At 44.6% G+C, this 25,290-nt stretch overlaps 1 protein-coding gene across 1 annotated transcript; it reads right to left on the reverse strand.

Moving 5' to 3' along the window:
• Nucleotides 1–408: 408 nt before the first annotated feature.
• On the reverse strand, nt 409–7,309 carry DMRTB1 (DMRT like family B with proline rich C-terminal 1). The gene is made up of 4 exons (XM_040231941.1): nt 6,724–7,309; nt 4,910–5,115; nt 1,725–1,908; nt 409–473 (listed from the first exon to the last, which is right to left on the reverse strand). Exons 1-4 carry the CDS (start codon nt 7,307–7,309, stop codon nt 409–411), a joined length of 1,041 nt encoding a protein of 346 aa, XP_040087875.1.
• Nucleotides 7,310–25,290: the final 17,981 nt, after the last annotated feature.

The following is a 25,290-nucleotide window of genomic DNA, read 5'->3' on the forward strand; positions in this document are numbered from 1 at the left end:
GGCAGCAGAAGCAGAGGCTAAGGGAGACAGTGCCTCCGCCCTGCAGCAGGACCTGAGGAAATCAAAGGCCGCCTCTGGAGTGAATCTGACTAACAGCAACCAACACAGAGCTGGCTAAATTCATTCCGAAATGTGAGCTCTCGCCAGCCTCCCACATCTCAGAGCTCTGGCCGAGCCCTGGTGACTTCATCCTCTGAGTTCCTTTTCAAGCCCCGTGTCTCAGGCTTGAGAGAACCTTAGCAACCACACTCCTTCCTCCTATCTTGAAATGGAAATTCACGGCCACCTTAACTTATCACTACCCTTCCTCCCTACATATCACTGAATAGAAACAAGAAAATCATTGCTGCAAGCACCCCCCCCCGCCCCCCAACCAAGGCCCCACGCTGCTGGCCTGAGGGCCTGGGCCTAGTCAGACTGCTCCTGGGACGATGGCTGGCTGGGCTCGCTCGGCCCCTCCACATCCGGGTCATCTGTGAAGGACAGAGAAGAGGGGCTGGATTGAGAAAGAGGGGAAATCACCTGTTTTCACACATAAGTTTTCTACAAGGCATCACCATCACTGCCAGTCCCTATAGAGAATTAGTTATTCCCATTCCTACTTTTAATTTGCTAGGAGTCAGGAGACTGGGATTCTAGCCCTGGCCAGAGGATATAGACTCAAGTTCAGACTCCAGCTCTGCTTGTCACAAGCTGGGTGGCAGGAAGCGAGCTACTCTCAGCTCTGAACCTCAGCGTCTCCTTCTGTCCATTAGAAGGTGCTTACCATGCAGCATCATGGTTGGCATGGGGATTAGGGACAAGAGTGAGAACAACCTTTTACCAATGCCTTCACCATTTTAGGTTTTGTTTAATCCTCAGGATGACCTCATGAGGGAAGGGACCCTTCATTAGTTTGCTCTTGCAGATACCGAAACTGAAGCACCAAGGAGTGAATGAACCTGCCCGAGGTCACACCATGGGCAAGTGCTGGAGCCAGGACTTACTATACCCAGGCTGTGCAGCACCAGGGCCATCGTACTTCAAGTCGCATTGTACGACTTCCCCAGTTAACAGATCTAGGCATTGGACATACAACAGGCCTCGATTTCTTTTCTTAAGGAGCTTCAGCGGAGGACTGAAAGGGGGAAAAAAAATCCTAGAACTTTTAAAGCTTCAAGGGCCCTCAAAAGAAAACCCTCACAGTAACCCTGTGACAGGGCCCACTTTACAGGTGAGAAGACTGAGGCCCAGAGGAGGATGTGAGTGCCCAAGATCACCCGGTGTACCGAGCTGTGAAGGCCAGAGTGGCCCAAGCCAGAGGAATCATCCCCACCAGCCCCAGGCAGGCTCAGCACATGCTGCTTCCCCAGCCAGAGGGGCCTGGCACCTCTGGTCTTTTGGCACCACGTGCGTGCCATCCTCCACATCTCTGCCCACAGGAACTGTTAAGGTGAGGAAATTAGCGCTGAAGCTGGAGCCAGACAGAGACTTCTGTTGAAATCCGAGCTTCACCATGTACATATGTGAGACCCTCTCAGGGTTCTATCACAGTTTCCTCACCTGAGAATGGGGACTCACCTCCCCTAGAAGTTCATGTATGGAATTTAGAGAGGGGTGCCAGGAAAGAGTTTCCCCAGGGCCCAGGACACTGAAAATCCTGTTCTTCATTTCCCTTAGTAGGACCCCCGTCCTCCAGAGTCTTCCTGCGTCCCTCAGCAGCTGGAAGACAGGGCCTCACTCACCGGTGTTCTCCTTGTCCGTGTCAGACAGGACTGTCAGCGAGACGGTTGCTGGAGGCGGCGGGGGCAGCGGCGGCAGGAGGAAGTGGAGCGCAGACAGCAAGCCCGGCGGGAGGAACTGAGGCTGCGGCGGCTGCCCCAGCGGCGGGTAGTAGCTCGGCTGGAAGTCTCCCACGGGTTCCGCCACCTGCGGGGCACACAAAGCAGACAGTCAGAGGGCAGAGGGTGAGCCAGGGGGCCGATCCCACGTTCATGCCCCTGAATGGGGGCTCCCTGTGGAGGCGATTCATCTCTGCAGCCCAGACAGTGGAGCACAGGATACTCAGAACAGGGTGTTCAGCAAACCCCTGCCAGCTGATTGAAGGCAAGGAGGGACACAGGCACAACACAGAGAAGCCTGGGGAGCAACTGCATTTGAGTATGTCTACAGCCTCATTCTATCCTGACGACCCTAGGAGGGAGGGTCTATTAACCATCCTCACTGTAGTGACAAAAACCAGTGTCAGTGAGACGACGGTACAGGCCCAGGCCAGAGCTGGGGAGCAGCAGAGGCAGAACAGAATCCCAAGTGGGCCTGACTCCACTGCTCTGCACCGGAGAAGGGTCTGAAAGCATCCACCTACTTGGGGTCCCACCTCTGGCACATGTGACGACTTAAGACTCCAGCATCACTGGGCCTGTGGGCCCCTCATTCTAACCAGACAGTATAGTGCAGCCGTAACTGAGGCAAGGGGAGCTAGGTGACCTCAGGAAAAGTGGCTTCAGCCCTTTCGTGTTTATGATCCTTCTTCAGAGGGTGAAAGCTAACCCCATACCACAGGACCCCAGGGCTGGAGTAACGGGGTGTGGAGGGGTGATGACCACACAGCTCAGCTTAACTGAGAAAGACACGAATGTAATAGAAAATCATAAATTTCAGGGGCAAGTCATTATCATTTACTCCTCCATCCAGGTACTCCAGAGCAGCACTTCACAGGCTGTGTGCCAAAAAAATCCAGTGTCCCACAAGATATTTTTCAGTGCTCTTAGAAGTGTTCTTTGTTCAAGGAGTTTGAGAAGCCCTGAAAACTGGCCCCACATCGATGACTTACACATGAGCCTATTAAATCTGCTTACATGAACCCAGCACTTCCTAACTTAATTTGACCACAAGGAAGGGAGGAAAGCCCACTTTTGAGTACCCAGAATCTATCAACAGCCTGAGGATACCCCCATGCTAGAGACTAAGAACCTGAGTAAGGTCCTCAGAAGTTCGGTGACATCCCCAGGCAATGTGGAGAGTAAGCAGCAAAGGTAGGATTGGTCTCTAGGTCTGTCTGATTCCACCCACGCCTGTGCTCTTTTGTGGGAAGAGAAAAGAGGGAGCACAGAAGCAGCAGGTGGGACAGGACAGGAAGAGAAGGCAGCTCAGGGAGTATTTGGGAGGCTGGGCAGGGGCAGCAGGACAAGGATGAAGCAACTCATAGGCTCTTGGGTTTGAAAAAGCTTCACAAATGAATGGGTGATCCCTTATCCAGACGTGAAGCAGGCAGGAAGGGGGATTATTAGTCTTTCATTCCAAGCTGCTCAGCCAAGTCTCTCCCTGGATCACAGCTCCTGCCTGGGGCTGGTGGTGGCAGCTCAGGCCCAGATAAACCAACTGAGATCACACTCCTAACAAAGGCCGTCTGGCAGGCCTGTCAATCAGAGACCTGCCCTGGACGCCAGGCCCCAGGCTTCTGTGCGAGCAGACGGTGGGTGTGTGCTCCATTTGGCCAGGACCACTCTCTTTGTGTGGAGGCTAGACATGCTGTGTTCTCCCTGGGCTGCAATGGGGTGGCCAGCACCCCACCCTCAGTTTCAGGCAGGGCAGCAGGATGGAGAGTCAGGGTCATGTCTGGTCTAGCCTCTGTCCTGACTCTGTCACTGACCAGTTGTGTAATCTGAATCCCAGTCCCCTGTTCCCCACTTCCGTGACCCTGGACAAATCTGTTACTCTTCTGAGCCTTCTTCCTCCGCCCTACAATGAGAAAATAACATGTACCTCGGGGGCTTACATAAGGGCCAGTAGGCACCCTGGAAATGATCAAGACCAGTGGTGTTCAAACTTTTCCCCCTTGAATGACTGGAAAATGATTTCTGAATAAAACTTGAGAATATCTGGATCAGAGGAGACGCCGCTGCAGTGAAGCAAGAGCAGTGCGTGACTTCATTACGGAAACGTCAAGCTGCGGTCCCGTCTCTTGCTTTCCACATTAGACCAAAGCAGCCTGCTCTCTACTCACTCTTCTCTGCCCTCCACCCAAGGCAGCATCTCTGTAACACACAGGGTTGGGCTTGTAGCTAAGGAAGAAAGTAAAAGTGACCGGGGTCCACACTTCCCTGAATGTGAGCTGCATCTCAGTCAGCTCCCTCACAGGTCCAGCCTTACGAGCCAAAGTCAGGACTGGTCACCCAGGCCTCTCGCTATTCTGCAGTTCTGATGGCCCTCTGGGGTTGCCAAAAGGGAGAAAGATGGAAGGAGCTGGCAACCAATGCTGCAAAAGCTGGTCACCTGACCCACATCTCACACAACTCTTATATATCCAGAACTTACAGAACTCAAAACTCTAGGCTCAAAGAGCACACCAGTTAGTAACTGATCACTGACCTTATAAAATGATTAAATTTACCCATTTTTTTTTCAACAAGTATCTCCTAAGGTGACCAGTGTTTGGGGGAAGTCTCCATATTTTTCATGACTAAGCTTAAGTGCCCTATCCTCTTGAAAGCCCTCTGCCATCTCAAGCAGGCCATACTTTTGCAGCAGGGGACCTTTGTCTGCTCCTGACTCTGCCCTCAAATGTGTGGCTCCAGGAAAGTGCTATTTCCTATCTGGTACCTAGTACTGACTGGCATTCCATGGATCAAGGCTGGTGGTCACTCAGGTTCCCGTGTGGCTGTTCCCCAGGTTTATCTGAGATGTGCCTGCATTCCTTTTTGCCTGAGCTCCCAGAGTCTCAGCCCACGCCACAGCCCAGGCCAACTTGTTCACATGTGCATTCCCAGAGGTGCACAGCATACAAGGCCAATGCTCTATCCTTCCATCCACTGCCCATGTCCTGGTACAGAGTGAGCACAATGGCTGGCTGCCTGGGAGAAAGTCTGTTAAAGCAGCCAGGGCAGCTGAAATAGGGAGGAACTTCGAAAATATCAGGAGTGGCACTCACCAAGCCTCCTCCATAGTAGTGGCTGTAGGACAGGTGCTGGAAACTCTGCTGCAGAGGGATCCCCACACTTGGGGATGCATCCTGGTAGCCCAGAGGAAAAGGGCGGTAGGGGTGCATGCTGGAGCAGCTGGGGTACAGCTTGGGAGGTTCTCTCTCCAGGCACTCAGACCCCACCACAGAATCTGAGTTGAAGCTCAGAGGGAGCCCTGAAAAGACATGCAACAAGGGAAGTGTTAAAAACACATGGAGCTAGAAAAAAGGGCACCATATTATCGTCTGAAGGTAGCAGTATAAATAAACACTCATATTCATTCACAGACAACTCCCACATCTATTATGCTTTTGATCCTCCCTGCTTTTTAAACCCTTCAACCATGTTCTATTGCCCTCAGCAAAAGTCCCTGGCCCAGCCATGAAGCCCACGCAGGCTGCGTTCCGGCCTTCACTCCAGCCTCACTGTCTGATCACTAGTAGCGCCTTCTTTCTCCTCCACCTCAGGGCCTCTGCAGATGCTGTCCCCTCTGCTTGGAAGGCTTTTTCTCCTAACCCCACTTTGCCTTCTTGAGTCCTCAGTGCTCAGCTCCTGATCTTCCTTCAGACCACAGCTAAACCACTGGTTATTAGAGTTCTCGATACACCAATCTGTGATGTCCTTTTCTTTCACAAGGACAAGATTCTTGAGGGCAAGGAATCTGACTCAACTTTTCATCACTAGTGCTGAGCACACAGTGCTCAGTTGATGGAACAAAGAAAGGCTCCATATCTGTAGAAAGGTATCCTTCTCCTAGAACTGCTTTTCAGATCTGTCTTCCTCATCTAGTTCTCTAGGGACCTATATTTTCCTAGAACGTCCCAGAAGGCAGAACTGGCCTTCGGAGAGCATCAGGCCAATCCCCTTAGCCTACAGAGGGGCGAGGTTGTCACAGAAGGAAGGAGCTTGCCTAAGATTACCAAGTGAGCAGCCCCTCAGCGTCCTGACTCAGACTTGCGCTCTTTCTACCACACTGCCATAGAGAAAACCAAGAAAACACGTGTCTGCATCCAAAATGAGCCCCTTTTAAAAAGTCTCAAACCTACATGTGACTTGAAATTATAATAGTGAAAGTTACAATACCTAGGGAACAATGTAATTTATGCATGTGGAGGGAGGAGAGAAAAAACAGCAACAACGTCTCAATAGACTTCTCTTGTAGGGAGCAACGAAGAGGTCTCATTCCCATCCATGCCTGGGAAACAGGTAGGAAGAACGCCCATACACAGCCGTTGGGCCAGAGCTCGGCTGAGGAGCAAGCTGTCTAGGGCACAGAAGGTGGGGGAGGGGTGGGCGCAGGGACGCAGGTGCAGTCATAAGGCGCTGGCCCACCCACGAGGACGTTCTGGGGGAGGAGCCTCCAGCACCAGAAAAGGGTGGGAAGAGTTGCGCAAGCACAATATGGCCACTCTCCCGAGAGCCTCTCTGTTGGGAGGAGAAGCCTCCGCTAAGCGGACTGCGGGGGCCATTTTTTTTTTTTGCGGCCATTTTTTTTTTCTCCCAGAACAGAAAAGCAGAGATAAATGTTTTTAAAAATTACCCCCTCAGAATCACCCATTCCTTTCTCTCTTTTTACCTTCTTGCAAAAAGGCACCAAACCCAAATGCCTACTCAGAAAAAGGTATCCCGAAGCAAGATTCCCTCTAGAAAGCATCTTCCCACCCCCACCCCATGGGCCCATACCCGCGGCTAGCCTGGGACGCCAGAGTGGGGGAAGTGGGGAGGCGGCAGCCCGGAGAGGAACCAAGAGCGGGACAAAGGCTCAGGGCACCGGGAATCTTACCGAAGTCGGTGAACGGCGGGATGGGCACAGGCCGAGGCGGCCTGCGCAGCTCCAGGCAGCTGGGGTAGCCCCGGCCGGCGGCCTCGGCCGTCAGCTGGGGCTCCAGAGAACTGGGCCTGGCCATGGCTGCTTGTTCGCTCAGGCCCACGTGGCCGCGGTTGTGGCCGCCCAGAACCGGCTGGAAGGCACTCGGGCTGGGGCTCTGGCCCCGCGGGGGCCTCTCAGGGAAGCAGGCGGCCGCTTGGCCCGAAGGGCCCGGCTGCGCGTCTCCCAAAGGGGCAAGCGGAAGCAGCGGGCAGAAGCTGGGGCCTGGGGTGGCGGCCGCGCCCCCGGGGGCCGGCTGGGGTCCCTGTGCGCACAGGGCCACCTCCTGCTCCTCTCCAGAGGCCTGCTTCTTGAGCATCTTTTGTGCAGCCACGATCTTCTGGCGCTCGGCGATCAAGTAGCACTTCTCGCAGGTGCACTGCTTCCAGCGGCACTTGCCCGCGTGGCCCTTGACTGGTACCAGAAAGCCATGGTTCCGGCACCGCGAGCACTTGGGGCTACGAAACATCTTCTTGGCCTGCTTTGTAAGGTCTGCACTCATAGCACAACCGTCTCCTCTGAAAGCTTCAGGGACAGTGAAACAGAAGCAGTCCCCCCAAGTCCCTGGTGCTGGGAACTTTGGATACACTTGTAACAAGATGGTGTTCAGTGCGTCCCAGGAGCTGCAGCAAGACCCTTGCATTCTCTCTCTTTTTTTTGGTGCAAAATTTGGAGAGGTTCTGTGCCTTGGTTAACAAGATGCAAAGGATTGGGTTGAATAAGTTCTTCAAGTAATGCTATTGCATGTATGTCATCTTGGTTAGCTGAGTCTTAGGCATTTAATTTCCAAACTTTCTCTTCCCGCCGTATGGTATACAGAAGGTATTTCATAATTTAAAAAAAAAAAAAAAAGGAGTGATACTCAAGGATCCACAGATTCAAAACTCCAGAGGAACGTAGCTGTTGGTAAACTTGTTGCAGTGGAAAAGGATTCCAAGTGTCATACCGTGTTTCTCCATACAGAAGCTGCTGCCTCTGTTTAATTTCACTTTTCTCCCCTACAGAGAAGCAACTGTTCACAGTGATGCTTCCAGAATATTCTCAGGAGCTCAGTGCGGTGTGATGGTTGCTCAAGGGTGTGCCTTTAGAGTAATTCTCATTTTTAAAGTTTTGTTGGTATAAGAATGCATCTCTGGAAGTGGCATATTGCAGTTGATGCCTTCCAAAGAAAAGCATACCTGGAATGATTTAAAGTAAAAGGGACTTAGGATATTTTAGCATGAGCTTGAACCAGTACTTAATTGTGCCATGAATTTAGTTATTCCTGTAAAGCAACCCAAATCTTGGGACACCTGCAGAGCTACCACAACTTCATAGTTTTCCCAAGACTGCTAAGCTAATTCATTTTCTTGTTTGATAGAAATTTGTGACACCCTGACGTCTCCCCACCCCCCCGCCCCGCTTAGGTCCCAAAAAGAAAGAAAGAAAGGAAACAACAACAACAACAAACTTGTCATCATAAGATTAATCATTACCTTTAAGGGGGTTTAGTTCAGTTCAGTTCATTTAAGTCGCTCAGTCGTGTCCGACTCTTTGCCACCCCATGAATCGCAGCACGCCAGGCTTCCCTGTCCATCACCAACTCCCGGAGTTCACTCAGATTCACGTCCATCGAGTCAGTGATGCCATCCAGCCATCTTATCCTCTGTCGTCCCCTTCTCCTCCTGCCCCCAATCCCTCCCAGCATCAGAGTCTTTTCCAATCAGTCAACTCTTCGCATGAGGTGGCCAAAGTACCGGAGTTTCAGCTTTAGCATCATTCCTTCCAAAGAAATCCCAGGGCTGATCTCCTTCAGAATGGACTGGTTGGATCTCCTTGCAGTCCAAGGGACTCTCAAGAGTCTTCTCCAACACCACAGTTCAAAGCATCAATTCTTCGGTGCTCAGCTTTCTTCACAGTCCAACTCTCACATCCATACACATACCTGGCTAAAATGTGTATGTTTTTAATTGTCCTTTCGCTGAAGTTTTCTGTTCCTAGTAACAGAATGGTAGAAGTGAGAGCCAAGGCCTGGTGTTCACCTTGATCTTCCTGAGCCGCTGGTTGCAGGTGTACTTTGCATTTCTTACCAACTACCTGACAATAGGAAATGGTTGCCATTCTGAGGCTGATTATATACTGGAAAGCTGAAAAGATGTTTGTAAAGTTTTTTCCTGCTTTGAAGAAATATATTACTCATCTTAAGAGGGCAGAATTATATGTTTCCTGTATTATTTGACCCTTTAAGAATGTCACTGTTATTTCAATCCGTTTAAAGAGATCTAGGTTTGTCTCCGCTTTGCTCTAACAGCCTGTATCTCAATTTTTTATTTAAAAAATATGGTCCCATAAATGAAAGCACAGGCAAGTTCTTTTCCTGACTCCACTTAATTCAGAATGTCTAATTTTTTTCACTGACCTTGTCATTTGAAAATATTACTTAAAAATCATAGTTTCAATACTACTGTCAAAAAATCTGGGCACAAACTGCATTCTTTCATGATACTGCAAATTATAAGGTCATTTTCTGCATTATCAAATTTAAATTTTTACATCAGGTGACATCAGCTGATAAGGCCTAAACATGAAAACTACTCTCACTTACATTTCATGCTTGATCACTCAGGATCTCTTCATTTTCCTATTAATGGTTTAAAGGAAAATCCTATTCAAAGACAACCATTTGAATTCATTTATTTTAGCCTTTTTAATGGCAAAATGCTTCCATTTTTACTCATAACTTTGGGGCAAAGTATACTCAAGGTGATGTGAATTTGTATACTGCTTTGAGAATGTTAATAAACAACCATAAATCTTTTAAATCCATAGTCATCTTATAAGATGCAGAAACTCTAGGGTTTATACAGTAAACAAATAAGAGAAAAAGACTAATGTATTTCTTCCCCTCAAAATCTCAATTTGTGTAGGTAAATTCCAACAGAGCTTTATTTATTTCATGCTTGGAAATTCAGGCAAATTGATAGGTTTGTTTTATTTGGGTTGATGGCTGATTACTTCTTAGGCTGCTGAATATATACATATATGTGTGTCAAATTTATTTAAATTGTTATTTTAAAAGATAGTAAGATGTAAAACTGAAAAGCTGGAAGTCAAAGAAGGATGAGAGCAGTAAATACAGAGTAGACCCCTTCCTTCCCTACACTGAAACATTTGGATGTTTATGTTTAAGAAGGTCTGCATCATCATAAGCGGAAGTTTATAAAAAAGTTACAGTGCTGAGGAATCACCAGTTTGACTAACCACAAAGGGGCTGGTAGATAGTCATATCTGAGTCCCAGCTTTAGATATGGCTGCTTCTTCCACAGAGTCCTGAATTTCCTACCTTCAATAATGGCTCTTCTCTTCAGTTAACATGATTGTAATTGATACTGTTTATTTTAAAGAGTCTTGTATTATGCTGTGCATGGGGGTATCACTTGTTATCATTAAATATTGTGTACACTGTAATGTTTCCTCACTGGTAGCATGCAAGAATAAGGAAGGGCTTTTTTCCCTATAGCATCTTCCCCGCAGTAGCTATAACCCAGATATCTGCTGTCTTCTTCAGGCTCTCTCTCATGAGCAATGAGAACGTGACTGAAGATTTTCTAGGGGGTAGAGGGGAGGATTTACATGACATACCCTATAGCAGATGCTTTAAAATCCTGTGTTAGTGTTTCTCTTCTCTCAAGATCCTCCTCTGCTGTGCCACACACTCTGGAGAGGAACTGATCTGGTCCCCCTCCATCTTGCCCACCCTCCCCATCCTCATCTCACTCTCTAGCTTTTCTCTTCTTGATTTTTGAGAGTTCTGTAATGGCTGTGACTATCTTACTTCTCTTTATATCTAGCACAATATAGACATTCAGTAAATATTTGTTGAATGTACAAATGAATCTTGCCTCCCTCTCCTGCCAATATCAAAGGCATCTCATTTCTCACTGACACAGTAAATTAACTTGGATCCAGCAACTTTCTCCAATATCACACAAAACAGAAAGCCCAGAGTGAATAAGATCCAACAGAGATGGTTGGATGGCATCATCAACTCAATGGACATGAGTTTGAGCAAACTCTGGGAGATAGTGAAGGACAGGGAAGTCTGGCGTGCTACAGTCCATGGGGTCCCAAAGAGTCAGACAAGACTGAGTGACTGAACAACAACAAGAAGAGTAAATAGGACCACTCTCCCAACAAGCAGAATTTGAGGATCAACTTTGCTTCCTCGAGATTACTTCTTACCCCCGATGGTATAATAACAGTAGTAATGCCAACTAGCACTTACTAAGTGTTTGTATGTGCCAGTAATTATAAACTCCGCTGCTGCTGCTGCTGCTGCTAAGTTGCTTCAGTCGTGTCTGACTCTATGCGACCCTATAGATGGCAGCCCACTAGGCCTCTGTCCCTTGGATTCTCCAGTCAAGAACACTGGAGTGGGTTGCCATTTCCTTCTCCAATGCATGAAAGTGAAAAGTGAAAGTGAAGTTGCTCAGTCGTGTCTGACTCTTTGCGACCCCATGGGCTGCAGCCTACCAGGCTCCTCCATCCATGGGATTTTCCTGGCAAGAGTGCTGGAGTGGGTTGCCATTTTCTTCTCCGATAAACTCCTCTATGTGTGTTAATTCATATAGTCCTCAAATCAACCCTCTAAGGTAGGTATTATTATTCTCCCCACCTCCACCCCACATTTTACACATGATGAAACCAGTACCTAGAGAAGTTAGGTAACTTGCCCAAGGTTTTCTGCCATTGAGTGGCAGAGCCATGATTCAGAGCCAGGAAATCTATCCTCAGAGCCTATGTTCTTAACCATATATCTACTAACTCAGTATTTCTTCTAAGCAAATGCAGTGCTGTCCCCAAGAAAACATTGGTGATTAACAGAAATGCTTGTCTTGTTACATATCTTATTACACTTGGGGCAAAGGAGGGTAAATAAAGGTGGTAGCAACCTGGGGAAATTTCCTAGGATACCCTGCTAATTTGCTTTTCTCTGCCCATTCATTCAGTGTCAACTATGTACTAAGCATAAGGGACACAGAAGTAAATAAAAACACAGGATCCATACTTTTAGGCATACATTCTAGCTGACAAATAGACAGTAAACAAACAATTCCAGAAGAAAGCTGAGGAGTGGTGGGTAGGATGCTATGAGTCCTAATGTGGATCAAGAAATCAAGGGAGACTTCCTTGAGGGGCTGATTCCTGAGGTAGTCCTAAAGGATGTGTAGGAATTACCCAGGTGCAGGAGAGGTGTATCCCAAACAGAATATCATGTTTAAGGCTGCAGCATGGCTGTAGTACAGTGAGGCCAGGAGACTGGAAAGAGGGGAGATGGAGAGGTTAAGCAGTAGCCATGTGAAGGGGGTCCTTTAAAGGAAACTGTTCAGTTCAGTCGCTCAGTCGTGTCCGACTCTTTGCGACCCCATGAATCGCAGCACGCCAGGCCTCCCTGTTCATCACCATCTCCCGGAGTTCACTCAGACTCATGTCCATCGAGTCTGTGATGCCATCCAGCCATCTCATCCTTGGTCATCCCTTTCTCCTCCTGCCCCCAATCCCTCCCAGCATCAGAGTCTTTTCCAATCAGTCAACTCTTTGCATGAGGTGGCCAAAGTACTGGAGTTTCAGCTTCAGCATCATTCCTTCCAAAGAAATCCCAGGGTTGATCTCCTTCAGAATGGACTGGTTGGATCTCCTTGCAGTCCAAGGGACTCTCAAGAGTCTTCTCCATCAATTCTTCAGTGCTCAGCCTTCTTCACAGTCCAACTCTCACATCCATACATGACCACAGGAAAAACCATAGCCTTGACTAGACGGACCTTAGTCGGCAAAGTAATGTCTCCGCTATTGAATGTGCTATCTAGGTTGGTCATAACTTTTCTTCCAAGGAGTAAGCGTCTTTTAATTTCATGGCTGCAGTCACCATCTGCAGTGATTTTGGAGCCCCAAAAAATAAAGTCTGACACTGTTTCCACTGTTTCCCTGTCTATTTCCATTAAGTGATGGGACCGGATGCCATGATCTTCGTTTTCTGAATGCTGAGCTTTAAGCCAACTTTTTCACTCTCCTCTTTCACTTTCATCAAGAGGCTTTTTAGTTCCTCTTCACTTTCTGCCATAAGGGTGGTGTCATCTGCATATCTGAGGTTATTGATATTTCTCCCGGCAATCTTGATTCCAGCTTGTGTTTCTTCCAGCCCAGCATTTCTCATGATGTACTCTGCATAGAAGTTAAATAAGCAGGGTGGCAATATACAGCCTTGACGTACTCCTTTTCCTATTTGAAACCAGTCTGTTGTTCTATGTCCAGTTCTAACTGTTGCTTCCTGACCTGCATACAGATTTCTCAAGAGGCAGGTTAGGTGGTCTGGTATTCCCATCTCTTTCAGAATTTTCCACAGTTTATTGTGATCCACACAGTCAAAGGCTTTGGCATAGTCAATAAAGCAGAAATAGATGTTTTTTCTGGAACTCTCTTGCTTTTTCCATGATCCAGCAGATGTTGGCAATTTGATCTCTGGTTCCTCTGCCTTTTCTAAAACCAGCTTGAACATCAGGAAGTTCACGGTTCACATATTGCTGAAGCCTGGCTTGGAGAATTTTGAGCATTATTTTACTAGCATGTGAGAAGAAAAGGAAACTGTAGTAGTCACTATTGAAATGGAGCATGACTCTGCAGGGCCCTCCTGGGTACAGAAGCCCTCTGTTTCTCCCTTTTCTTTTAAAGAAAAAAAATCTTAGCCTCCTAGGCCTTCACTGTGTTCCAAAGAACAGATTCAATCAGTTATTAATTAGGAAAGGGAGGGAATGCAGAAACAAAGGGAAAGCAAGCAGTCAGGAAATGATAGTTCAGCAATAAAAGAGTCTTAGTTCCTCCTCAAGGGATATATATATATATATATATATATCTATATATATATATATATATAACAATCTGATGTGTATCTTTGAGTTGTTCTGTAGGAACTGAAACAGACCCTCACCTGGGTAGAAGATGGCAACCTCATGCTGAGCAGGAGCACCAGATCCAGACTGGTTGGAACCAGAAAGTTAATAAATAAGATTCTGAAACACCACCCTGTCACCTCACCACCAACCAATGAGAGGAAAGCCATCCCCCTGCAACCATCACTTCAAACGTTTCCTTTAAAAGCCTTTCCCTGAAAGCTGTTGGGAGTTCAGGTATTTTGACCATGAGCTGCCTATACTCCTTGCTTGGGGCCCTACAAATAAACACTATTTTCCTTCACTAGTAAACTGGCTTTGCTGCACAGCAGGCAAGCAGACCAAGGTCAGTTATTTATGCAAAGCAACGTTAGTGCTCCTAGTAGTAATAATTCTTCACCTGTGGTGGGTTCTGGAGAGGAGAAATACATACATCATATGCTTTTTAATTAAGTTTCCAGAGTTCTTAGCAATATTAAATGTCTAAAGGACTCTACTGATCAAGTAGCATGTAAATAATCCACCGTAAGCCCTCTGATTGGAATCTTATGAGAATCTGATGGACTATGTATCACACTAATGGTGTAACCTTAGTATATAACAACACCCTTCTTTCTTTCCTAGTTTACACAGCAGTTTGCTGGTAATTTAACCTAACAAGCTAATATGAAAATATTCCTTTGAGAATAATATCAAGGCATTTGAAGATTCAAAACACAAACTAGAATTTTATTAGACTCTTCTAGCTAACATATTCCCTTCACGGATCACAGCCTTGTCGTGGCAAAGGGGCTTGCATAACTCAGTGAAGCTATGAGCCACACCATGCAGGACCACCAAGACAGATGGGTCATAGTGAAGTGCTCCACAAAATGTGGTCCACCAGAAGAGGAAATGGCAACCCATGTTAGTAATCTTGCCTGGAGAACCCCATAAATGGTAATATCGTGTGAAATGCCAGGCTGTAAGAATCACAAGCTGGAATCAAGAGTGCCAGGAGACATGCAGATATGCAGATGATACCACTCTAATGGCAGAAAGCAAAAGAGGAACTAAAAAGCCTCTTGATGAAGATGAAAGAGGAGAGTGAAAGAGCTGGCTTGAAACTCAGCATTTAAAAAGCTAAGATCATGGCATCTGGCCCTATCACTTCATGGCAAATTGAAGGGGACAAAAGTGGAAGCAGTGGCAGATTTTATTTTCTTGGGCTCCAAAACCACTGAGGATGGTGACTTCAGCCATGAAATTAAAAGATGCTTGTTCCTTGGAATGAAAGCTATGACAAACCTAGAGAGCACATTAAAAAGCAGAGACATTGCTTTGCCAACAAAGGTCCATACAGTCAAAGCGATGGTTTTTCCAGTAAGTCATGTACTGATGTGAGAGTTGGACCATAAAGAAGACTGAGCATCGAAGAATTAATGCTTTCGAACTGTGGTACTGGAGAAGACCCGTTAGGGTCCCTTGGACTGCAAGGAGCAAACTATTCAATCCTAAAGGAAATCAACCCTGAATAGTCATTGGAAAGACTGTTGCTGGAGCTGAAGCTCCAATACTTTGGCCACCTGATGCAAAGAGCTGACTCACTGGAAAAGATCCTGATGCTGGGAAAGATTAAAAGCAAAAGGAGAAAGGGGCAGCAGGGGATAAGATGGTTAGATAGTATCACTGACTCAATGGACATGAATTTGAGCAAATTCTGGGAGATAGTGGAGGACAGAGGAGCCTGGGGTGCTCAGTTCACGAGGTCGCAGAGTCGGACGTGACTTAGTGACTGAACAACAACAGAAGCTAACATATTCTATTAGTCAGATAAATACTTCTAATTCTAAAGCATGAGTGTTTTGATCCTATGAGAATGGCCCTAAAGGACAGGAGTACATTCAAATTAGTGAAGGTAATGCAGCCTGAGTGAGGAAGGGATGTTATGAAAATGGTGTACACCCCCTGACAAAGGCAAAACAGCTTGACTTTGAGCTGCTGTTGAAAACCTAGTCTTCAGAAGCAGAGGTTGGACTGAGCAGACAAATCTTTTAGAGCTGTCTAATATAAATATAATGTGAGATATACATGTAATTTTCTGGTAGCCACATTTTAAAAAGTTAAAAAAACACACATTAAAAATAACATTAACTCAATACATCAAAAAAATCATTATTTCAATATGTAATCTACAAAAATTATCAAGATATTTATATTCTCTTTTTCATACTATGTCTTTGAAATCGGATGTGTATTTTGTACTTTCAGCACATCTTAATTTGGACTAGCCACAGTTCAAGTTCTTAATAGCCACATGGGGTCAAAGCTATGGTACTAGACAGTTTGGGTTTAATCATGCTTGAAGAGCCTGACACCATGCAAAGGTTGAGTCTTCTAGTTGGAGGTGGCCTTGGGTAAGTCAGAGATACTACTTCCTCCTCATTCTCCGTTGCCTCACCCCCTTTCCTCTTCCTTGACATCACATTATGCATGCTAACCATCGGCCAGACACTGGACACTATGCTGGATATTCATGATCTCATTAATCCTGCAAGAATCAGAGATCTTACTTGATAGTTAGAGTAAATGAAATAACTAAGTGATGTTAGTATAGTGCAGTGATTAAGATATGGACTTGGAGGCCATTCATACATGTTTCGGAGAAGGCAGTGGTACCCCACTCCAGTACTCTTCCCTGGAAAATCCCGTGGACAGAGGAGCCTGGGAGGCTGCAGTCCATGGGGTCGCTAAGAGCTGGGCACGACTGAGCGACTTCACTTTCACTTTTCACTTTCATGCATTGGAGAAAGAAATGGCAACCCACTCCAGTGTTCTTGCCTGGAGAATCCCAGGGATGGGGGAGCCTGGTGGGCTGCCGTCTATGGGGTCACCCAGAGTCGGACACGACTGAAGCGACACAGCAGCAGCAGCAGCAGCGGCATACATGTTTCTGGCACTTCCTGTATGTATAATTTGGGTAAGAAATTTCTTAATTTCTCTAAGCTTCAGTTTGTCATTTGTCAAATGAAGAAAATAAAAGTACCTCCCTTAAAAATGCTGTTGTGTGGTTTAAATGAGACCACATTTTGCATTGCCTGCAAAGTTTTAGGTATTTGTTAAATCTTTTTTTCTTGGTCCTTTTCATTCCTTTTTTTTAAAATGCTTTTTAATATGTAAATTATTTTTTAAATTTATTTTTAAATGGAGGATAATTGCTTTACAATGTTTTGTTGGTTTCTCCCTTATAACAATGTGAATCATCTGTGAAAGTGAAAGTGAAGTCGCTCAGTCGTGTCCGACTCTTTGCGACCCCATGGACTGTAGCCTACCAGGCTCCTCTGTCCATGGGATTTTCCAGGCAATAGTACTGGAGTGGATTGCCATTTCCTTCTCCAGTGAATCAGCCATAAGTATACATAAATCCCCTTCCTTGTGAGCCTCCCTCCCACCCCTCCCCCATCCCACCCCTCTAGGTCATCACAGAGCACCAGGCTGAGCTCCCTATATTATACATCAGCTTCCCGCTAGCTCTCTGTTTTACACAGGGTAATGTATATATTTTAATGCTACTCTCTCAATTCATCCCATCCTCTCCTTCCCCCCCTGTGTCCACAAGTTCATTCTCTACATCTGTGTCTCTATTCCTATACTGCAAATAGGTTCATCAATGCCATTTTTCTAGATTCCATATATGTGCATTTTTGTTTGATATGTGTTCTTTCTGACTTACTTCATCATTAAATCTTAATATCACTAAATGGGAAAAACATGGGACACTTTGGAATTCACAGCGATTACACAAATATTATTAGTACTGCTACTACTGCTGAGGTGCCAAGACGTTAAATGACAGCCAAGGTAACACAGCTAATAGGTAGTGATCAGGTTCTCAACCCAATTTGCCTATCTCTGCAGCAGTATTTCTTGTCATCTGTTTACAGTTACAATATGGGCTAAATTTGTACTGATGCTGTACATAAAATGAAAAGGTCCTTTGAAAGATAAATTCCTAATATTTGCTTGCCATTCCCACAGAAATAGAATACAGGGGGAAATTCTGGGGGTGTTTTTGTTTTTTGGATAAACAGGAATTACTGTTCTAAGAAACTAGACAGGGAAGATACATAAAAGAAGATTAAGTCTTTCTTTGCTTTGTTCTTCTTTTCTCTTTTTAAAAATTGAAGTATAGTTGATTTACAATGTCATGTTAGTTTCTAGTGTGTCCTTTGTTTCTTTTTACTCTGATTTTACTAGGAAACCATGCATCTGTTGGCATTAATTCATGCATTTTGTGTTAAACCAAATTTTCATTTTAACAAAGGACAGAGATATTAAAACTACTAGCCCCTTTAAATGCTGTATTTATAGGGACATGTCATCTTTTAAGACAAAAGATTTCCCAAAATTTATGGAAATTTGATAGGACTATCAAAACTACATGTAATCAGTTACATATACCATGAAAATTTCTCTGCGTGTAAAAATACTTTTCCCCATCAAATTAGCAAGTAAAAACAAAACAAATATTAGTACTATTGGGTCTAACTCAGCTACCAGTGCCCCTGTGAGCGTGCCCTCTTTGCTCAGATGTTGTACTTCTCACCTGCTCCATAGAATTGTTTGTTCTGGTCTTTATCTATACAACCTCTTCAACTGCTGCTTGACTTCGTCTCTTTTCTCTTGCTCCTTTGTTTTCCATTGCTGCTGCTTTGTGCCTCGTCTGTTTAAGCGTCCTAGGAGATATGAATCAGCCGGGGACCCAGGGGTAGGAGGGTCAGCCCTGTCCAGCATAGTGCTAGTCCAGGGCCATGACTGGCCTCCAGTGTGTGCCCCACCTGGAACAACTTTCCCAAAGAAAAGTTCACTCAATTCTACTTCAATCTTGCAATACCTATATGAGTCCTAGTTACTTATTGTTCTACTTTCTGAGGAAAAACTGAGGACTGGGACTAGATGTCTAGATATGTCAGTTCTAGTTTGTGCTTTGCACAAACCAAAAACAAGAAACGGATGAAGATTTGTTATGAACAATTTTCATCCAAACATATAGGGATTATTACCTCCTACAACACTTTCTTTAAACATGGTTAGACTTACTTGGTTTAATGAGTTTAGAGATTATTGCTTTTCCCACTTTAACTCGCCAGATAAATCAGAAATATTTATTTTAAGAGACAGTTTAAAGAACTTCGTAATTCCCAATCTGTCAGAGTTTTACAAATAAATCTCAGTTAAATGCCTGTCATTGTTTCCAATCTGGTCAAGCAAAAAAGGGGGAAAAGTATACAATTCATCAGAATAATTAGTTGATTGGGGTTAAATAATTGTAAGAATAAACATTTGACCCCCTGGCATGTCACAAACCTCCTGGAGTGAGAAGGATTATAAATTAAATGTACAAGATTTAAAATGGTCCAGATATACCCTGAACATTGTTGCAGGCATGTGGGACACATTTAGAAAAGTTTAAACCAAGTGTGGATTCAGAGCTTGGCCGTCTTTGATCAGTGGTTTACTAAAACTTCCTTGCTTTGGTATGAGGATGGAGGGATGCAGAGAAGCGGGTAGAAAGAGAGGAATAGTGGCAACAGTGCCCCCTACTGTCCAATGGCCAACCCCTTCCTTGAATCAGGGATTTTTAGAGACATGGTACCCCAGGGGATAATGAAACCTTAAGTATATGGAAGTCAGGAAGGAAAGACCTAACATTCATTGAGGGCATATAACATTGCAAGCGCTGTGTTATTATTTAATTTAATAAGGATATGAAGTTCATTATACATTCAGAAAAGAAGAGAATGAAGTTTATAGATACAGAAACTAAGGTTCAAGAAAGATAACTTACAAGATTCATAGCTGGAAGTAGAATGAGCCAGGATTTGGGCCCAGGGCTGCCTGGCTCCAAGGCCAGTGATTCTTATACTGGAGCACACTGGCAGTGGCTGGAAGCCACAGGCACAGCTTAGACTCCTCTAAGTACAGTGACCAACTGTCCTGATTTGCCTGGGACTGAGAGGGTTCTGGGGACACTGGGCTTTGAGTGCTGCAACCAGGAAAGTCTGGGACAAACTGGGGTGAATTGGTAGCCTTAGCTAGAGTTCAACTGAATAAGGCCCTAGGCTGGAAGAATCAATTTGGAAGAGGAGAAAGGCTGCCCAGTTTTCTGTTCCTCTCTGTGGCCCAACCTGCTGAGCCACAGGAGAGCAGTCTCTGTCCTACTTGTTTTATGGCCTCACACATCCTGGGGCACTGTCAAAGGAGTTCACATTTCTGCCACTCAGGATTTCTTCAGTTCCTGTCCTAAACCATCCAAGTCAGTTGGAATTCATTATAGTTAAATGAATAAATCATCCACTCAAGTGGAGGGGAAAGAGCAGAGTCCATGACCTCACAGAAACATGGATTCTGAGAGGATCAAGGAGAGCCAGAAAACCAAGGGGGAGTAACAGAATTGACATTCAAGGGATGCTCATTAATTCACAGGGTGTGGGCTAGTTGTTTTGTGTGCATTATCTCTTATAACAATTCTAAAAGGTTATAATTAGTCCTAATTGTAGATGTTTAAAATAAATAAAGAAGTGGGGCTCAGAAAAGGGCTAAATAACTTGTCTAAGTTCACATAGCTAGAAAAAAAGGTTAACTCAGAATTTATTTCTGCCCAAAGTGTGTGACTTTCCCCCTTATACATGTCTTACGCATAGTAGTGCTTAATAAAGGACTTCCCTGGTGGCTCAGACGGTAAAGCGTCTGTCTACAATGCGGGAGACCTGGATTCGATCCCTGGGTTGGGAAGATCTGCTGGAGAAGGAAATGGCAATCCACTCCAGTACTATTGCCTGGAAAATCCCATGGACAGAGGAGCCTGGAAGGGGTTGCAAAGAGTCCCTGCATGTCCATGGGGTTGCAAAGAGTCGGACACAACTGAGTGACTTCACTTACTTGTTTCAGTTCAGTTCAGTTCAGTCGCTCAGTCGTGTACCACTCTTTGTGACCCCATGAATCGTAGCACGCCAGGCCTCCCTGTCCATCACCAACTCCTGGAGTTCACTCAGACTCGCGTCCATCGAGTCAGTGATGCCATCCAGCCATCTCATCCTCTGTCGGCCCCTTCTCCTCCTGCCCCCAATCCTTCCCAGCATCAGAGTCTTTTCCAGTGAGTCAACTCTTTGCATGAGGTGGCCAAAGTATTGGAGTTTCAGCTTTAGCATCATTCCTTCCAGAGAAATCCCAGGGCTGATCTCCTTCAGAATGGACTAGTTGGATCTCCTTGCAGTCCAAGGGACTCTCAAGAGTCTTCTCCAACACCACAGTTCAAAAGCATCAATTCTTCGGCGCTCAGCCTTCCTCACAGTCCAACTCTCATGTCCATACATGACCACAGGAAAAACCATAGCCTTGACTAGACGGACCTTAGTCGGCAAAGTAATGTCTCTGCTTTTGAATATACAATCTAGGTTGGTCATAACTTTTCTTCCAAGGAGTAAGCGTCTTTTAATTTCATGGCTGCAGTCACCATCTACAGTGATTTTGGAGCCCAAAAAAATAAAGTCTGACACTGTTTCCTCTGTTTCTCCATCTATTTCCCATGAAGTGATGGGACCAGATGCCATGATCTTAGTTTTCTGAATATTGAGCTTTAAGCCAACTTTTTCACTCTCCTCTTTCACTTTCATCAAGAGGCTTTTTAGTTCCTCTTCACTTTCTGCCATAAGGGTGGTGTCCTCTGCATATCTGAGGTTATTGATAGTTCTCCCGGCAATCTTGATTCCAGCTTGTGTTTCTTCCAGCCCAGCATTTCTCATGATGTACTCTACACAGAAGTTAAATAAGCAGGGTGACAATATACAGCCTTGACGTACTCCTTTTCCTATTTGAAACCAGTCTGTTGTTCCATGTCCAGTTCTAACTGTTGCTTCCTGACCTGCATACAGATTTCTCAAGAGGCAGCTCAGGTGGTCTGGTATTCCCATCTCTTTCAGAATTTTCCAACAGTTTATTGTGATCCACACAGTCAAAGGCTTTGGCATAGTCAATAAAGCAGAAGGACTTCACTCAATTGCCTTTCCCATTCAGTTTCTAATAACTTAAATTTGTTAATTTCAGTGTCCTTCATGTGCTGTTTTAAAAAAATGACATACCCAAAACTATATTCTCTAAATGTTTATGATGGATATAGAGATTCATGATGGGAGATGAAGTTACCTGCTTAAGTTCACCATCTGTGTTAAAGCTAAGAAAATGATTCAAGCAGCTACTCCAGTTCACTCTCACTGATAATCGAGTTGGCCAACACCCACGGAGACTGGATGGGACACTGACCCATGACCTGATACATAAACAAGGGGAGCAGTGTTCTTACAGTCTTGTCTGAAGTATTTCCTATAGTTTTTTAAAGTGGCGATTCATCAGTCCAGATTAAATACAAATGAATATCTGGCAAACTACTTCAAATAGTAATTACTAGAAAAACACAAAGAAGGTGGGTTAATAAAGGAAAGTTTTCTGGCATACATTCTTTGTCCCTGATTCTGAAAAATGACAGGAAGTGAAAGAGGAAAGTGGAAAGACATACGTAAAGACGTGGACACAGGGGTAAGGACATCATGCTCAGATATATATTTGTGTAATTGGAGTAGAGAAACCATCAATGGACCTAAGTATTTATGGCCAAAAATCAAATACTCTATATGCAAGTTAAAATATCATGAGAAATGTCATGAGTGAGCAAATATGATGTAGAATTCAAAGGATGTTTGCCACATACCTGAACAGAGTTCTGTAGCAAAGAGAAATAAGCTGTCGACTTTTGAGTAGACTATAGTGTCTGCCCTGGTGACTCAGATGGTAAAGAATCTGCCTGCAATGCAGGAAACCTGGGTTCAATCCCTGGGTTGAGAAGGAAGATCCCCTGGAGAAGGGAACAGCTCCACTCCAATATTCTTGCCTGGAGAATTCCATGGGCAAAGGAGCCTGGCATGCTACAGTCCATGGGGTCGCAAAGAGTTCGAAATGACTGAGCAACTTTCACTTTCACTTTCTTCACACTGTCTGCCACTTACATCTGTAAAATAGGAAGAATATCTTGTACCGTCATTGTAAGGATTAGAGATATTTAAATCACTTGGCAAAGAGCTGGTATTCAAGAAGTGTTTCCTATTTTATCTGGGCACTCTGTGACTCTGTTTTAGAGCTTATGAAAATTCTGTTTGGGGACAATGTGGGTCATTGCTCTGCTTTGGTATATTAATTCAAAATGTGCCCTGACACGTAATAGAACCTATGTAAAAATCTACATAGGTTCTATTCAATTTACATTCATTCAATCTGGATGAATGAATACGTTTTATCTTTTTAAAAGTATAATAAATAAGAGAACATAAAAGTCTAAATCTGGCCCTGTGGAAAGACCTACTGTTCAACTCAAGTTAGCAGGGAGAACACAGCAAAAGTGTAATAATGATTTCAAGACAGAAATGTTGGCTTGGATTACAAAAGTACCAAGGAGATCAACTTCATAGTGGTTGTATGTTCTATAATGTCAAAATATTTTTACAGTCTACTTCCAGTTGTTTCTGACTTTATGGCTTAGTTATTGAACTGAGAATTGTCTAAGAAAATTCTGGCCCTAAGGATTTCTAGATTGGTTTCTTCAACATGTACATTTTCTTTCGCAGTATTTTAATGGTAAAGAAAAAGTATCTCATACAAATGAGATAAATTGATTTAACCTCAGCTTTCATAAAATAACTGGTGACCTTGTTGCTGCTGCTAAGTCGCTTCAGTCGTGTCCGACTCTGTGCAACCCCATAGACGGCAGCCGACCAGGCTCCCTCGTCCCTGGGATTCTCCAGGCAAGAACACTGGAGTGGGCTGCCATTTCCTTCTCCAATGCAGGAAAGTGAAAAGTGGAAGTGAAGTCTCTCAGTCGTGTCCGACTCTTTGCGACCCCATGGACTGCAGCCTACCAGGCTCCTCCGTCCATGGGATTTTCCAGGCAAGAGCACTGGAGTGGGATGCCATTGCCTTCTCCGGGTGACCTGTGTTACATGTTAGCAAAACACACATATTGTACTTTTAGGAAATGGAGGCCTAATTAAATGTTAGCTGCTATTATTACTCTGGTCCTCTTTACCCCTTGTTTTCTCTAAACTTCATTTTGTTATAGAGTCCAGCATTTCCCAAAATTGGCTCCATGGTAGACTACGTCTGTGCAATGTGAATAGGAGTAATATAAAAAAGGGGTTCTAAGATCCAGTAAGATTAGAGAACACTAAGTTAACGAAGCAAAATTCATACTATGGAACTTCTCTTTAATAAGGAAATCTCCAGGAAGAGGCTCTAGTGTTCCTTGACCTTTTATTCATTACTGGCCTTTCTTCCCCATGATCCTTTTTAGACTGTTTTCCTCTAATGGCTTTTTTCTGTCTCCCTGATCCTCCCTGAGCTCCTCTCCCAACCTGGAAATTAAATAACAAGGAATATAATTTTGTTGTATCGAGTTGAGTTTTGGAAGGTCACAAACCACTGTACTAAGATTTTTTGGCCTCTAAGATCCAATTTTCACCTCCTGGGAGGATGATATTACCTCAGTTGAGAATGAATACTCTAGTATGAAATGTCCCTCAAACTTGTTGGACCACTGACCTTTTTCAAGTGGACCAATAGTCCCAGGAACATAATTTAGGAAGCCCTGATTTCATCATCATGGGATATTTTAATGCTTCATTGTTCTCTATGATTTGAGGAGAGACTCCTCTCTTTAATACTGAAATTCCTGGTGTTAAAAGATACATTGAGGCATGTTAAATATTTTAAGAGTTTATTTGAGCAAAAATGGATTCTAATCAGCATCATTTGGCAACACCAAACAGGAAGTAGTTAGAAGTGTTCCAATGACAGTAGCTAGGGGAAAGAATTTTATAGAGATTCTGAAGCAAAGCAAGAAAATTATTTGATTGGTTATAACTTAAGCATTTGCTTTATTTGGAAAGTCAAAACCAATCACAAATAGCCTAGTTGGTTGGTTTCATTATATAAGTTGCCAAGGCATTAAAGCTAATGTGTGCATGCATGCTAAGTTGCTTCAGTCACATCCGACTCTTTGCGATCCTATGGACTGCCAGGCTCCTCTGTCCATGGGATTCTCCAGGCAAGTAATCTGGAGTGGGTTGCCATTCCCTTCTCCAGGGGATCTTCCAGACCTAGGGATAGAACCCACATCTCTTATGTCTGTCTCCTGCTTTGGCTGGCGTGTTCTTTACCACTAGCGCCACCTGGGAAGCCCCTCAGTCTAATAGCCTTGTTTAATTAACATTGGCATAAGATTACAATAAGGAACAGAGTTCAATAAGACTTCTTGATTGAGAAGTCTTGTATTTGTCTTTCGCTAGTTTGTGGTTAGAATTTTATACCAGGCAATTTTTTAAAATTATGGTATATAACATGTAACAAAGTCTGAGCCTGGTGGGCGACAGTCCATGGGGTCGTAAAGAGTCAGACATGACTTAGCAACTGAGCACATAACATGTAAAGTATATAAGGAACATTAATTACCAGTATGCAACTTGATGAATTT

Source organism: Oryx dammah, unplaced genomic scaffold (genome assembly GCF_014754425.2).
Source record: "Oryx dammah isolate SB20612 unplaced genomic scaffold, SCBI_Odam_1.1 HiC_scaffold_28, whole genome shotgun sequence".
Taxonomy (NCBI): Eukaryota; Metazoa; Chordata; class Mammalia; order Artiodactyla; family Bovidae; genus Oryx; species Oryx dammah.